This window comes from Myotis davidii, unplaced genomic scaffold, assembly GCF_000327345.1.
Source record: "Myotis davidii unplaced genomic scaffold, ASM32734v1 scaffold1036, whole genome shotgun sequence".
In the NCBI taxonomy this organism is placed as follows: domain Eukaryota; kingdom Metazoa; phylum Chordata; class Mammalia; order Chiroptera; family Vespertilionidae; genus Myotis; species Myotis davidii.
Window position 1 is genome coordinate 1,489,115 of NW_006287260.1, and position 11,985 is coordinate 1,501,099.

Here is an 11,985-nt window from a genome sequence, read left to right on the forward strand (position 1 = left end):
TCACGTGTTTACTAGGTCACGGTTGTTTTGCTTCTGGCTAAAGCCTACAGTGCATTCAGACAGAGTAGGAAGAGGAGTTTTCTAGACGTTCTAATTCTGGCTCACGCTGACAGACTGTGAGACCGATGGTAGGCCCAGCCTTTACTCACTTCTCCAGCCATTCGGCCACGGTCATTGGGCGTAACCTCTATCCTGAGCTGGTTTTCTTGCCCGTAAGTTGAGAGAATTAGCCTCGGCTACGACTGCTGTTGTGACCGAGGCTCCTAGAGTCTTAGGGGGTCCAGGGCTGAGCTTTCAGGGGCTTCCCTCTGAGGTGCGGTGGGCAACCCGGCAGGTCTGAGACTCTGCTCAGCTTCCACCAGAGCAGCCTGTGATGAGCTTTTCTGTGCATGGGTTTCCACTTGGAATTTTCTTTTGAACAAAGGTTCCCCCCACACACACTGAAAAACCACTGCCCAGGGGGTCTCTGTGGGCCGTCCAGGGGCACACTGCAGCCTGAAGCCATTGTTTTCCATCAATGCCCCTGCAGGGGGCCGTACCCTGTCACTGGGAGGATAAACTGAGATGATAAGTGTGAAAACCTGCTCCAGCGAACGACTGCTGTTAAGACAATAATTGTTATTACAGTGGAGTCAGAGGTCAAGATTCACCCACAGGGACACGCAGCCTATAATCCAGGTTACAATAGGGACCAGGTGGGAGCAGCAGACTTCTAGGTCGGAGACGGAGACGAAGACTCACAGGGCTTCCCTGGGAACCCGGCTCTGCTGCAGGCGCCTCCCCAGGTTGCTGCTCCGGGCTCCTGGCGCCCATCGTGGTCCCTGCTGCTCACGGCGGGAGGCGCCTCAGTGATTGGCTGAGCCGGAGGTTGTTGCTAGGCTACCCCGCGCAGTCCCATCCTCCTCCGCAGAGACCTAATTCGGGCACCCCCTGAACGGGATCCCCAGCTATTTAAACTGTCAGCTGACAACCGCCTGTCTTTCTAGGATTTTCCGCTTAGCAAGAGGCCTGTGGAGGATGGGAAGCGAAGCCGCTTCTAGTCTGAGTCACCTTGAGTAGCTGCTTCTCTGCCGGGACCTCAGTGTCCTCCTTCGATTGTGGGGTTCACTCCTTTATTCACTATTCACGTATGTATTCGTGTTTATTAAGTGCCATCATGTTCTGGCACCATGTCAGGTGCTAGGGACAAAGGGATGAGCCAGACAGAGACCATCCTTGCTCTCACAAAGAGGGGAACTTTAGGCACTCAAGCAGGTAAATAAGATAAACGCACATCTAATCATTCACATCCTTCCCTTCAATGGTTTTTCTACCTCCCCCTTTACCAACTGGCTCTGTAGGCCCCCCAGGTTGACAGGGAGGAGTGCTGTGGCCGTCTGTGCTATCCTACATCACACCATCCCTCCCCAAGCCCTGAGGCCGGGGCAGCCCTCCTCTGCTCAGCACGTTTACCCTGCTCTTCTGCACCCACCCAGAACCTGTGCACACCCGGGGAAGGCGCGGGCAGGAATCACGGCCCCATTCAGATGGGAACGCTGAAAGGCAGGAACAGGCCGTGGCTTTTCCATGGCCGCCTGGGGAGCAGCTGGCAGGCTGATATCGAGCGCTTCTGTGTGCGGGGACTTTAAACATGCCTGCCTCATAGCCACCCAGTCACGTATCATTAGCCCCATTTCATAGACGGCACATCGAGGCTGGGAGGCGTTCTGTGACTGCCCAGACAGCATGCGGCAAAGCGGGGGTGTGAGCCAGATCTGTCTGGCTTCAGAGACAGAGCTCTTCCCAAGACGTGGATCTGGTCTTAGAGAAGAGGGACCCAGATTCGGAGCAGCGTCCACATGGCCTCAAAGCCTCCCGTCCAGGATCCGGGTTATTGATTTCCCTCCTGAAGTTTTTAGGGCCGCGGATTCATAAAACCTGCGGGATGGGCCACACTTGCCGATGCTAACTCTGCTATCTGGCCATCCGTCTGGGATGAGCTTGCTTCCAAGCGTTCATTGGCTCATTAAGTCAGGAAGCCCTTCCTTGTGAGCATCTCCATCATTTGCTCTTCCTCCCTGTTGGTTCCTCTTTTCCTCTGTTCACACACTGAACAACCACTGGGCCACCAAGCGTCGTGGGAGGCCTGGTGGGTGTAGGTGAGTATGGCCTGTCCCTGCCCTTGAGGGGCTCCCAGCTTATAACAAAGGCTGCTCCAGGCCTTCTATGGCAGAGCGCCAGGCCGGCCGCAGAGGGAGGGAAGGACCGGCCCTCAGAGACTCTCCTTCTTGGCTTGGGAGGCACCGTCACCTCCCTTAGATAACACAAAGTTGTGAAAGGACATGGCGAGTGTGGGCCGGGGTGAGAGCAGCCAGCCTTGAGTTTCCTGCTGTGCTGCTTGCAAATCCCGCCTGGCTGCGGTCTGTGTGGGACCCTGTGTCTCAGAGCCCAGCAGCCTGGAAGGAGCCCTTTAAATGGGAGACGGTGCTGGAAAGGACAGATGCGTAGAGAAGCAAACTAAATTTACCCCTCCTCACAGCACCCAGCACTTGCTATGCTTAGCATGTGACTTTCTCCCAACAGAGACTTGTTAACCAGATTAGTTGCTTTTGCCTCAGCTAGGAAGAGAGAGAAGGGGGTTGGGAGGGGGAGAGAGAGGCTCTGAAGACAGAGACACACAGACGGACCTGAAGAGAAGCAAGGAGAAGTGGAGATAAAGGCATCCTTTGGTACGAATCCCCGGTGAGCAGCAGGAAAGAATATTAAACTAGGCACCTGAGTGGGAGAAATCAGACAATCTCCTGTCCCCTCCCTCCCTGGGTATGTGATACTGGCTAGAGCAGGGGTCCTCAAACTACGGCCCGCGGACCACATGCAAATACAAATATTGTATTTGTTCCCGTTTTGGTTTTTTACTTCAAAATAAGATATGTGCAGTGTGCATAGGAATTTGTTCATAGTTTTTTTAAAACTTATTCCGGTCCTCCAACGGTCTGAGGGACAGTGAACTGGCCCCCTGTTTAAAAAGTGTGAGGACCCCTGGTAGAGCGTGGCTAGCTTCCAGGTGTAACTGCTATATTGGAGATGTCGATACTGTTTCTATTATCTTGGCCACTGCTCAGTCCCTGTCACCACCGAGTTGACTCTAAATGGATAATACACAAAAGCCATGACCAAAATAAACATTATGAGGCTAAATGTACACGGGCCTTTAACTAGCACCCCCACTCTGTCCCCATCCTGAGGAAAATGAGGAAGGACACAGGCAGAGAATTGAGCATGAGATTATTAATTGCAGCATTGTTTATAAAAGCCAGGAAACAAACTAAATATTCAAGTCCTCCAGGGGACCTGCCCAATAAATGATCTCATAGCCTTCCAGTAGCTCTCCGTGCTGCTTGTCAATGAGGTTCTAAGTGGGTACTTATTGGTGGGAAAGACATGATTTACTAGGTGAAAAAGGCAAGTTACAAAATAATGTAAATAGATTGACCCCATAAAAGTATTTTGTAAGTAAGAATAAATATGAAATATATAGTGTAGGGAGACATTAACCAAATGTGGATCTCTGGGTGGAGGGATTCCAAGTCGTTTTAATCTTTTCCTTTTGCTTATCTGCATTTAAAGCAATTTCCCCACCATGAACATGTATTTCTTGTGCAATAAGCACAAACGTCCTCCCGTCGGTCCCAGCGAGCTCCTCTTGCTGGGCGTCCAAGGAGCGTTTGGGCAAACAGAGCTGGGTGCTCCTGGCTCCCAGGCATGGTGGGAAGGCCACCAACTCCTTTGTGGCCACTTCAGGTTGCTCATTAAGAATTCCAAAAGCAGCCTGGCCGGTGGCTCAGTGGGTGGAGCATGGTCAGGTACACTGAAAGGCTGCAGATCCGGTTCCTGATCAGGGCGCATACCCAGGCTGTGGGTTTGATTCCCATTCGGGGCGCATGCAGGAGGCAACAGATCAATGTTTCTCCTCCTCTCTCTCCCTCCCTCTCCCTTCCTCTCTCTCTAAAACCAATAAGAACATATCCTCAGGTGAGGATTAAAAAGCATTTCCCAAAACAGCACATCCCCACCCTGGTTTGACTCCCCATCCCGCTGGTCTTGTAGGAGAGAGCTCAGTGACCCAAAACCTTGGTATCCGAATGCCCAGTTGTTTCATGACCTGCTGGTGGGTTGGCTGCCTCCTCCCTTCAGGGAAAGGCTGTTTGTATCAGTCGGCACACTGAACGCTAACCTCACTAACCTCGCCACCACGGCAGGGCCTCCCCCCAAAGGGTGACAGCTGAGATGCTCTGCTGCGCAGGCCCGTCCCCCTAGGACACAAACGCAGCTGGGATTCTACACGTTGGTGAGAAAAGGCTGTCGCCATGGCAACCCAGGCTCCCCAGCCTCTGGGATCAGTCCAACACCCAGGGACAGACGTGGGCGGGCGGGAGTCAGAGCAAACACCACCGCGCTCTCACCTCAGGGAGGACACGTAGGGTAGGACACAAACGCAGCTGGGATTCTACACGTTGGTGAGAAAAGGCTGTCGCCATGGCAACCCAGGCTCCCCAGCCTCTGGGATCAGTCCAACACCCAGGGACAGACGTGGGCGGGAGTCAGAGCAAACACCGCCGCGCTCTCACCTCAGGGAGGACACGTAGGGTTTCCCTGATTTGGTTTCTGGATCTGAGAAAGACGCTCCTTATCCTGTCCGCCTCCAGGATTAGGGAGGACCTGCCTGGAGCTAGGAGGAGGAGCGCATCCCCAGCTTTGGTTTGTCCCCCGATTGCTGCAGATCACTGAAGGTCCCTGTGCCTCAGCTGCTCTATTTATAACGGAGGACAGGTTCACCGCCATGCCTCCCCGGAGACGAGGTCGGGCTCTGGTGAGAGTCCCGGAATCTCATCATGAGACCGGATCTTAGCCCTAATGGTCCACCCAGGAGCCCCTTTGATGAGCTAGCTCTCTGGCTGGGGAGCTTCTCTTGCCTCTGCTTGATTACCTCCAGTGGCAGAGAGCTCATGACCACACAACCTCCCAAATAGCCGTTGCTGCCTGATAGCTGGTTGTGAGGACGTTCTCCTGTACGGGAGGTTTTACAATTAAATGTTTGTTTAAAGCTTTAGCAGCTTCTTTCAGAGCCATTTCCACTCCTCATTTTCCCAGGGAGCTTCCACCAGGTCGAAAACAGCAACAATGGGAAGGAAGCAGGTACAGGCCGGACCCTGGGAGCCTGCAGCTTAGTTTAGTGGAAGGCGTATGGGTTCCGGGGGCACTCGAGGTTAAAAGCCCACTTTGTCCACGTACCACATAGTTGACCCGGGGAAAGTTATATCACCTCTCCGAGCCTCCGCTTCCTGACCAGCGGGATGAGGAGAGAAATACCTGCCTCAGAGTAATGCTGTGCGGCTCCAGCACCATCGCACGTCTTAGCAAGTCTACAACCCAACTTCCCTGGTGGGATTCTCAGGGCCCGGGAGGCAAGTTATACCTCCCGCTGCCACCCCTGAGCAACACACCTGCCCTCCGAGCCAGTCTGGCCCCGGTGCCCGGGCTGCACTCCTCTCAAAAGGAGGAGGAGGTGTCCCCCTCCTGGGCGCCTGCAGGGCAGCCTGGCACAGCCGTCTCCAGGGTTCAGGACCTTCTCCCTTTCGGGCCTATCAGGGGCCAGGAAAGGAAGATGATGCAATAGTTTCAGGACAAAGTTCACCCCTCCCTGTAATCCATCTGCCCCAAGGCCAACACGCCCTCCCTGCACACAGATGCAGCTGGCACTATGCCCGTCCCCCAGGTGTCACTTGGTGAAGGCTTTCCACTGTGTCAGTGGTGTGTGTGTGTGTGTGTGTGTGTGTGTGTGTGTGTGTTTTGATGGGAATCTCAGGACAAAAGTCTCTAAGACTCCAAAAGAATGCCGTCTGCTGGGGGACAGCAGGCATGTGAGGGAGCTAGGAAAGCTCCTTGGGGTCGAAAAGTAGTCCTTTGTCTCAGTGAGCAGAGTTGCGGTGCTTGGGTCTCGTTCTGCCCTGGGATCTCGGGGGCCAGCGACTCGGACCCACCGTGTCTGCTTTCCTCCTGAGCAGATGACAGGGGGGTCCCCTCCCTGCCTCAGAATTCTAGGTCTCCCCATTTGCTGGCGGCAGGATGAGATGGGAAATCACCCTTGATCTGCCTTGCCATGGCCGCTGAGCTCCCGCTCCTCTCTGCTTCCTGCACAGATGAGTACCTCCGAGTCCTCAACGTGGGCGTGGCCGAGGTGAAGAAGTCCTTCCTGGGGCCCCTGGCGCCCTCCTGCAGGATGGTGCAGATGATGCGGCAGTTCCTGTACCAGGCCCTGCCTGAGGACTCCTACAAGGCCGCCACCGGGAGGCTGCACGTGAGCCTCACCCGCTTCACCGATGGAGAGAGTGTAGTGGTTTCCGAATACACGTCCAAAGAGGAGCTCATCGAGGCAAGAGGGCGGGGCCCGCATGGGGCTGGGTCGTTGTGGGGGCGGGGCCTGGAGTAGGGCGTGGCTGTGGAGTGGGGCGGGGCTGTGTTGTGGGGGCGGGGTTGTGGAGTGCGGTGCGGAAGGGCAGGTTGGAGGGCAGGCTGGTCCTGCTTCCCCAGCCTTCTACCACCTTCCTCTTCTACCTGTGCCAACCAGAGCAAACCACTTGAGTTGCTCTTGCTGGGGAGGGCTGGGAGTGGACCCAATTTTCTTTCCTGACAAAGGGGTTGTGCTGCATGACTCTCCCACATTTCTATTCCCCTCCCCTCCTCTGACGACAAGGCCCTTGTCACCCATCCTCTCATCCCCACACTGGCCTGGCCATGATCCTGGGGTGGAGGGTGAATAGGCAATGCACATGGATACTCCTCCGCCATCTCGTGTCCCTGGGTTTGTTGGCACCAGCTCTTCAAGACTTTCCTCTCCAGCCTCCTACCATCTTCCGCATCCACTCGTGCCAATCAGCACGGACCACACACCAAGCAGGTCTTCATGCCTGTGCACCTGCTGTGCCCTCCGCCAGGGATGCCTTTCTCTCGTTCTCACTCCCCTTCACCTGCCGTGGAAGACTCCAGTTATGCCTGCTGGAACTCTCCTCCATCTGCCCGCCCCACACCCCCCTGAGCTGGGTGCTCCTCCTTTGGGGCCACAATGCCCCTGCTCACCTCCCCCACAGCACCTGTCACCCTGTACTGTCACCTGCTTGCTTACTCCCCTCTTGCAGCATTCCCAAGGGTGGGTATCTCACCCTCCTTTGATGCCAGGACCTGGCCCAAGCCAGATGCACAGTGATGGTGGTTGAATCCCATTGGATTTACTGAACTTTGAACCCAGAAGGGACCCTGGAGATCACTGAGGTCACCCTCTGCCTTTAAAGCTGTGACCAAGTTGTCACCAAGGACCCAGCTAGTCAGGGCCAGGAGAGGGACTGAACTGGGAGGAAGACAGGAAAGCGTGGCTGGCCGCGTCCTGGGGGCTTGCAGGTCCCCCCAACCCCCAGAGCCTCAGGCGTCTCAGCCCTGTTCTCCCCCTGCAGGCCCTGTACTGCAGCTGCTTTGTCCCCGTGTACTGCGGCCTCATCCCCCCGACCTACCGCGGTGTGGTGAGTGCTGAAGCGTGGGCGGGGCTGAGCCGGGGCCCAGGGGTGCCTCGGCCCCTGAGACCACAGCTGGGACAGCAGGGGGTGGTCTCAGAATTCAGTGGGAAGACCAGGAGTTGGGAAGGTTCTCATGTTTTCCTACTCAAAATTCCCCCATATAGTAGATGGACTTCTGGGGCCTTAAGAGGAACTTTTCCAACTAGAGGCTGGGCTTCTCTCTGGATGCACCAACCCATTACTGAGCCCAGCAAATCCAGATGCCTCCGACTTTACAGTCTTTCCCAGGCTTGACAGGGAGCCTAGACACAGGCCCTGCACCGTGGGGACCTGAAACCTTGAGTGATGGGGACCTTTGAGGTCATCTAGGCTAGTGACTCGCCAACTTCCATGCTCAGGGATCTTGTAAAATAATGCAAATCCTGCCCCAGTAGGTCTGGGGCAGGGCCCAAGACTGTGCTGCTGGTCCCCAGACCACACTCGAGTCAGAGGGTCTAGCCCACCTCCTCCTCATCTTACGGAGAAAATGAGGTCCGGACAAGGTTCAGCTCTAGATGGAGCCCAGCTTGCATGTCGGTGTAGTTCTCAGTGACCCGAGAGGGTCGGCGCCTTTGTTCTCAGCTGAGGAACCGAAACCCCAGAGGGGAAGGGCCTGGAGGGTGGACACGTGGCCGGTCAGGGTGCCTGGCTCGGCCGAGGGGCAACTTGGACCCGAGTGACCTTGAGCCCATCACCCAGCCCCTGGGCCTCAGTGTAGGGCTTGTCCTTGTGTCCGCCCCGCATGGGGAGAGGCCCTCTGGCCAAGCGCACATTTCTCACTCTGCCCCCACAGCGGTACATCGACGGCGGCTTCACGGGCATGCAGCCCTGCGCCTTCTGGACCGACGCCATCACCATTTCCACCTTCAGCGGCCAGCAGGACATCTGCCCCCGGGACTGCCCCGCCATCTTCCACGACTTCCGCATGTTCAACTGCTCCTTCCAGTTCTCCCTGGAGAACATCGCCAGGATGACCCACGCCCTGTTCCCCCCAGACCTGATGGTGAGAGAGAGGGGCCTGGAGGGGCTGGGGTAGGGGTGGGGGTGCAGTGGGGAAGCCAGTGGGGCCCACTCAGTTCCCATGTTTCCTCCTCTCAAATGTTCCCTTAAACTTCCTCTTAGACCGATGTCCTGGCCTTTTCACTAATGAGCTGTGTGACCTTGAACAAGTCCCCTAAGGGCTCCCAGCCTTAATGTCCTCCCCTGTAAATAAGGTGATGTCAGAATCGCTGATGGGATGGTAACTGAACTCTTCCGCTCTGATGTGCGATGTCAGGTCAGCAAACTGTGGCCCGGGGGCTAGATCCTCCCCTGCCCCCCCGCCTTGTTTTTGTACAGCCTGTGAGCTAAGTGTGGGTTTTCCACCGTTAAAGGCTGTAAAATGGGCGGTGAACACACAACACAGTGTACAGATGATGTGTGTAGAGTTGTGCACCTGAAACCTATATAATTTTGTTAACCAGTGTCACCCCAATACATTCAGTAAAAAGAAAACATAAAATAAAACAAATGACTGTCAAAAGAAGAAGAAGAAGAAGAAGAAGAAGAAGAAGAAGAAGAAGAAGAAGAAGAAGAGGAAGAAGAAGAAGAGGAAGAAGAAATGGCAGACTATGTATGGCCTACAAAGCCCCAAATATTTGCTACCTGGCCCTTTACAGAAAAGGCTTTGCGGGCAATATCTCATGGGATCCTTCAGCATCCTCTGTGATAGATGCTATTATTATCCCATTTTACAGATGAAGAAGCTGAGGCTGTGAGAGGTTACACCCACAGAGCCCCACAGCCAGTAAGTGGCAACACTGGGGTTTGAACCCAGTCTCCAAACTTGGCCTTTCATATGGTCCAAATGCACTTTCCCTGCTTCTGCTACAAACACCTCGGCGTCTCCCACCAGGAGACACAAGATTTAGCACACTGGTGTCGTGTCGCTATGGACACAGGAACTGCTCCCAGTCCTTGGCAGAGAGTGAGGGACGGGAACCCGACAGGCACATTTGAAGAGCCCGTCAAATAAAAGGCGAAAGCAGCTGCTCTGGGGAGGGGACCGCCTGTCGCTGCTGCTGCAGCCTGAGTCTCTTCCCGGTGTGCCCCCCTTGCAGGTCCTGCACAATTACTACTACCGAGGCTACGAAGACGCCGTTCTGTACTTGAGGCGGCTGAGTAAGTACCACATGGAGCCCCGATGAAGGGAGGCCGGGAGGGTGGGCAAAGACAGGCAGTAGGAGAGCTGAGCAGGGGAGCATTCCCCCACGTTGGAGACCTGGAGAGCCGGATATGGGTGCAGGCCTGACCGCTGCCTTGTCCAGGACAGGCCACTGCGGGCAGAAATGAGGATCTCCGTGCAAAGGCGGCGTTTCGGTTACCTGAGGGGACAGTGTCTGGGGCTTTGCACAAATATGTTTCTGGATAGAAAAACTATCTGTAGGAAATACAGAGCTCGTATCTTCCATTTTCGTGTCATTTCATTCTCTTTCCAAAAGGGTCATATTGTTAATGTAGAAACTACATGCGACAGGTTTGTGTTTAGCTGAGGCTCTGGAGGACCCACGGCTCAGCACAGGGGAGAGGGGAGCCCCGGCCTGTGCGGTTTGGAGGCCGTGGCCCCGCCCTGTGTGTCCTCCGTGATTTGGTAGAAGGAGGACTCCGGTGACATGTATAACACGCTTTAACATGAGGAAGGTCATGGCAAACGTCTCTGTTAAGTGGAAAGAAAGAAGCTTTTCTGTATTTAGAGTTAATTTCCAAAAGAAGGGATTCCTGGCTTAAAGGGCGTTCCCCGTAAAAACTGTAAGTTTTTCCCATAGTGCCCCAGGGTCCTCATGATTGTCCTCTGGGCAGTTGGTTGTGCAGAAAACTATTTGATCATCCCTTTGCGTTTCCAAACGTTCACTGTGATCAGCAATGCTGTGTTGTGCTTGTTGTGTGTACAGATTTAAGAAATACTTTGAGAGTGAGATTAAGGTGTCGAATGAGGTTTTTTCCCCAGGATATAGTCACTTTTCCCCTTCACAGTTGCTTCCTGCTTTCCCAGGCTCCCACTGTCCTGACTCTACGTTCTCCTGGGTCCTCTCTCCCAACAAGTGGTGGGGGGAGAGAATGGGGACCCCGAGGCACACGGCCTGGGCCAGGGTTCCTTCCCTCCAGCTGCGTGAGCTCAGGGAACCCACTCCCCCTCCCTGAGTCTTGGTTTCCTAATCTGTGAGAAGGGTTTAGATCCCCATTCCTGACACCCCCCAGCTGTGTGATCTCGAGCAGGTCGATAACCTCCCGGGGCCTCGGTTTTCTCATCTGTATAAGGGGCTGATCATGGAACCTCCTCAGAGGTCATCGTGAAGATCAGAGGAGCAAAGCCACAGAGGCCTCAGCACATTCTCCAATAGCTGGCGGTTCTTACTGAGGACAGCAGGCACATGTCCCTGCTGTGGCCAATCCAGTCTCTGCCCCCTCAGAGCCCAGAGACAGGCCCCTCCTCGCACCCCTCGGCAGGACAGACTCCTCCTGACCCTGCCTCCTCTGACAACCCCCCATCCTCATTTGCACAGGCGACAGCTGTGAAAAGTGAGCCCCAAGTATCCAAAAGGTGAACAACATGAGGGGTGTCATGGCGGGTAGAGATGGGGCCTCGGGAACAGGAGGGGCTGGCTGGGGCCTAGAGTCCTTTCTGCTACCAGCTGGGGAGCCCCTCCACTCTCCTCAATGATGGTGTAGGCTGGGGACTTGGGGCTTAGGGAGACCCCCTGATTTGGGGCTCAGATCTTGGAGCAGACACCAATTCCCTGCCCCAGGAGACCCCTCTACACCCATTACAGCCTGGCTACCAGGCTACTCCATACCTGCCTCTCCTCTAAAACTTTTCCCTTCTCTTCCATTTTTCAGTAGCACCTTCTCCCACCCTTCCTCCTGTGGGAGGAACCCAGCGCCCTCCCCACTCCTCCCCCTTAGCTGGTGTGAATGGTGCCCTAAGCACAAGGCTGAAACCCTACATTTCAGCATCCACTCCCGACCCGGGCAGTATATGGAGGGTGGCGGGATTTCCCAGGGGCCCTGGAACCACCCCCAGTAGGAAAGACGCTAAAGGAGATGCTGCTGTCTCCTGCTGGCCACCGGCCAGGGTTGCGTCTGCTTGCATCTGCCAGTGCGGCTTTCTCAGCGCAGGGTTCGTCACCCCCACCCCAAGCCCCTGGGGTTTAGATGGGCTGGATCCGCCTCCTTCACAGGGAACGCGGGAGGGACCCACCCAGCCTGAGTAAGTGCGGTTTTAATCCCCACCCGCCATCGGGAACGGAAAAGGCGAGTCCACTCCAGCCTCCCGCCCACTGGAGGGTGGTCAGCTCCACAGGAAGCTGCACCCACAGGTGTCACCTCCTCCCTCCTAAGGGCTCACCTCCCCCTCACTATT

The 11,985-nt window shown here is 55.4% G+C and overlaps 1 protein-coding gene across 2 annotated transcripts in view; it reads left to right on the top strand.

Moving 5' to 3' along the window:
• Positions 1–11,985, top strand: part of PNPLA1 (patatin like phospholipase domain containing 1) — a 44,916-nt gene that overhangs the window by 13,725 nt on the left and 19,206 nt on the right. For both annotated transcript variants that reach the window (XM_015560862.1, XM_006759054.2), the window contains exons 2-5: positions 6,180–6,412; positions 7,488–7,553; positions 8,380–8,589; positions 9,686–9,746. In XM_015560862.1, coding sequence (XP_015416348.1) covers positions 6,180–6,412; positions 7,488–7,553; positions 8,380–8,589; positions 9,686–9,746 — 570 coding nt within the window. The remainder of the gene's footprint in view (positions 1–6,179; positions 6,413–7,487; positions 7,554–8,379; positions 8,590–9,685; positions 9,747–11,985) is intronic.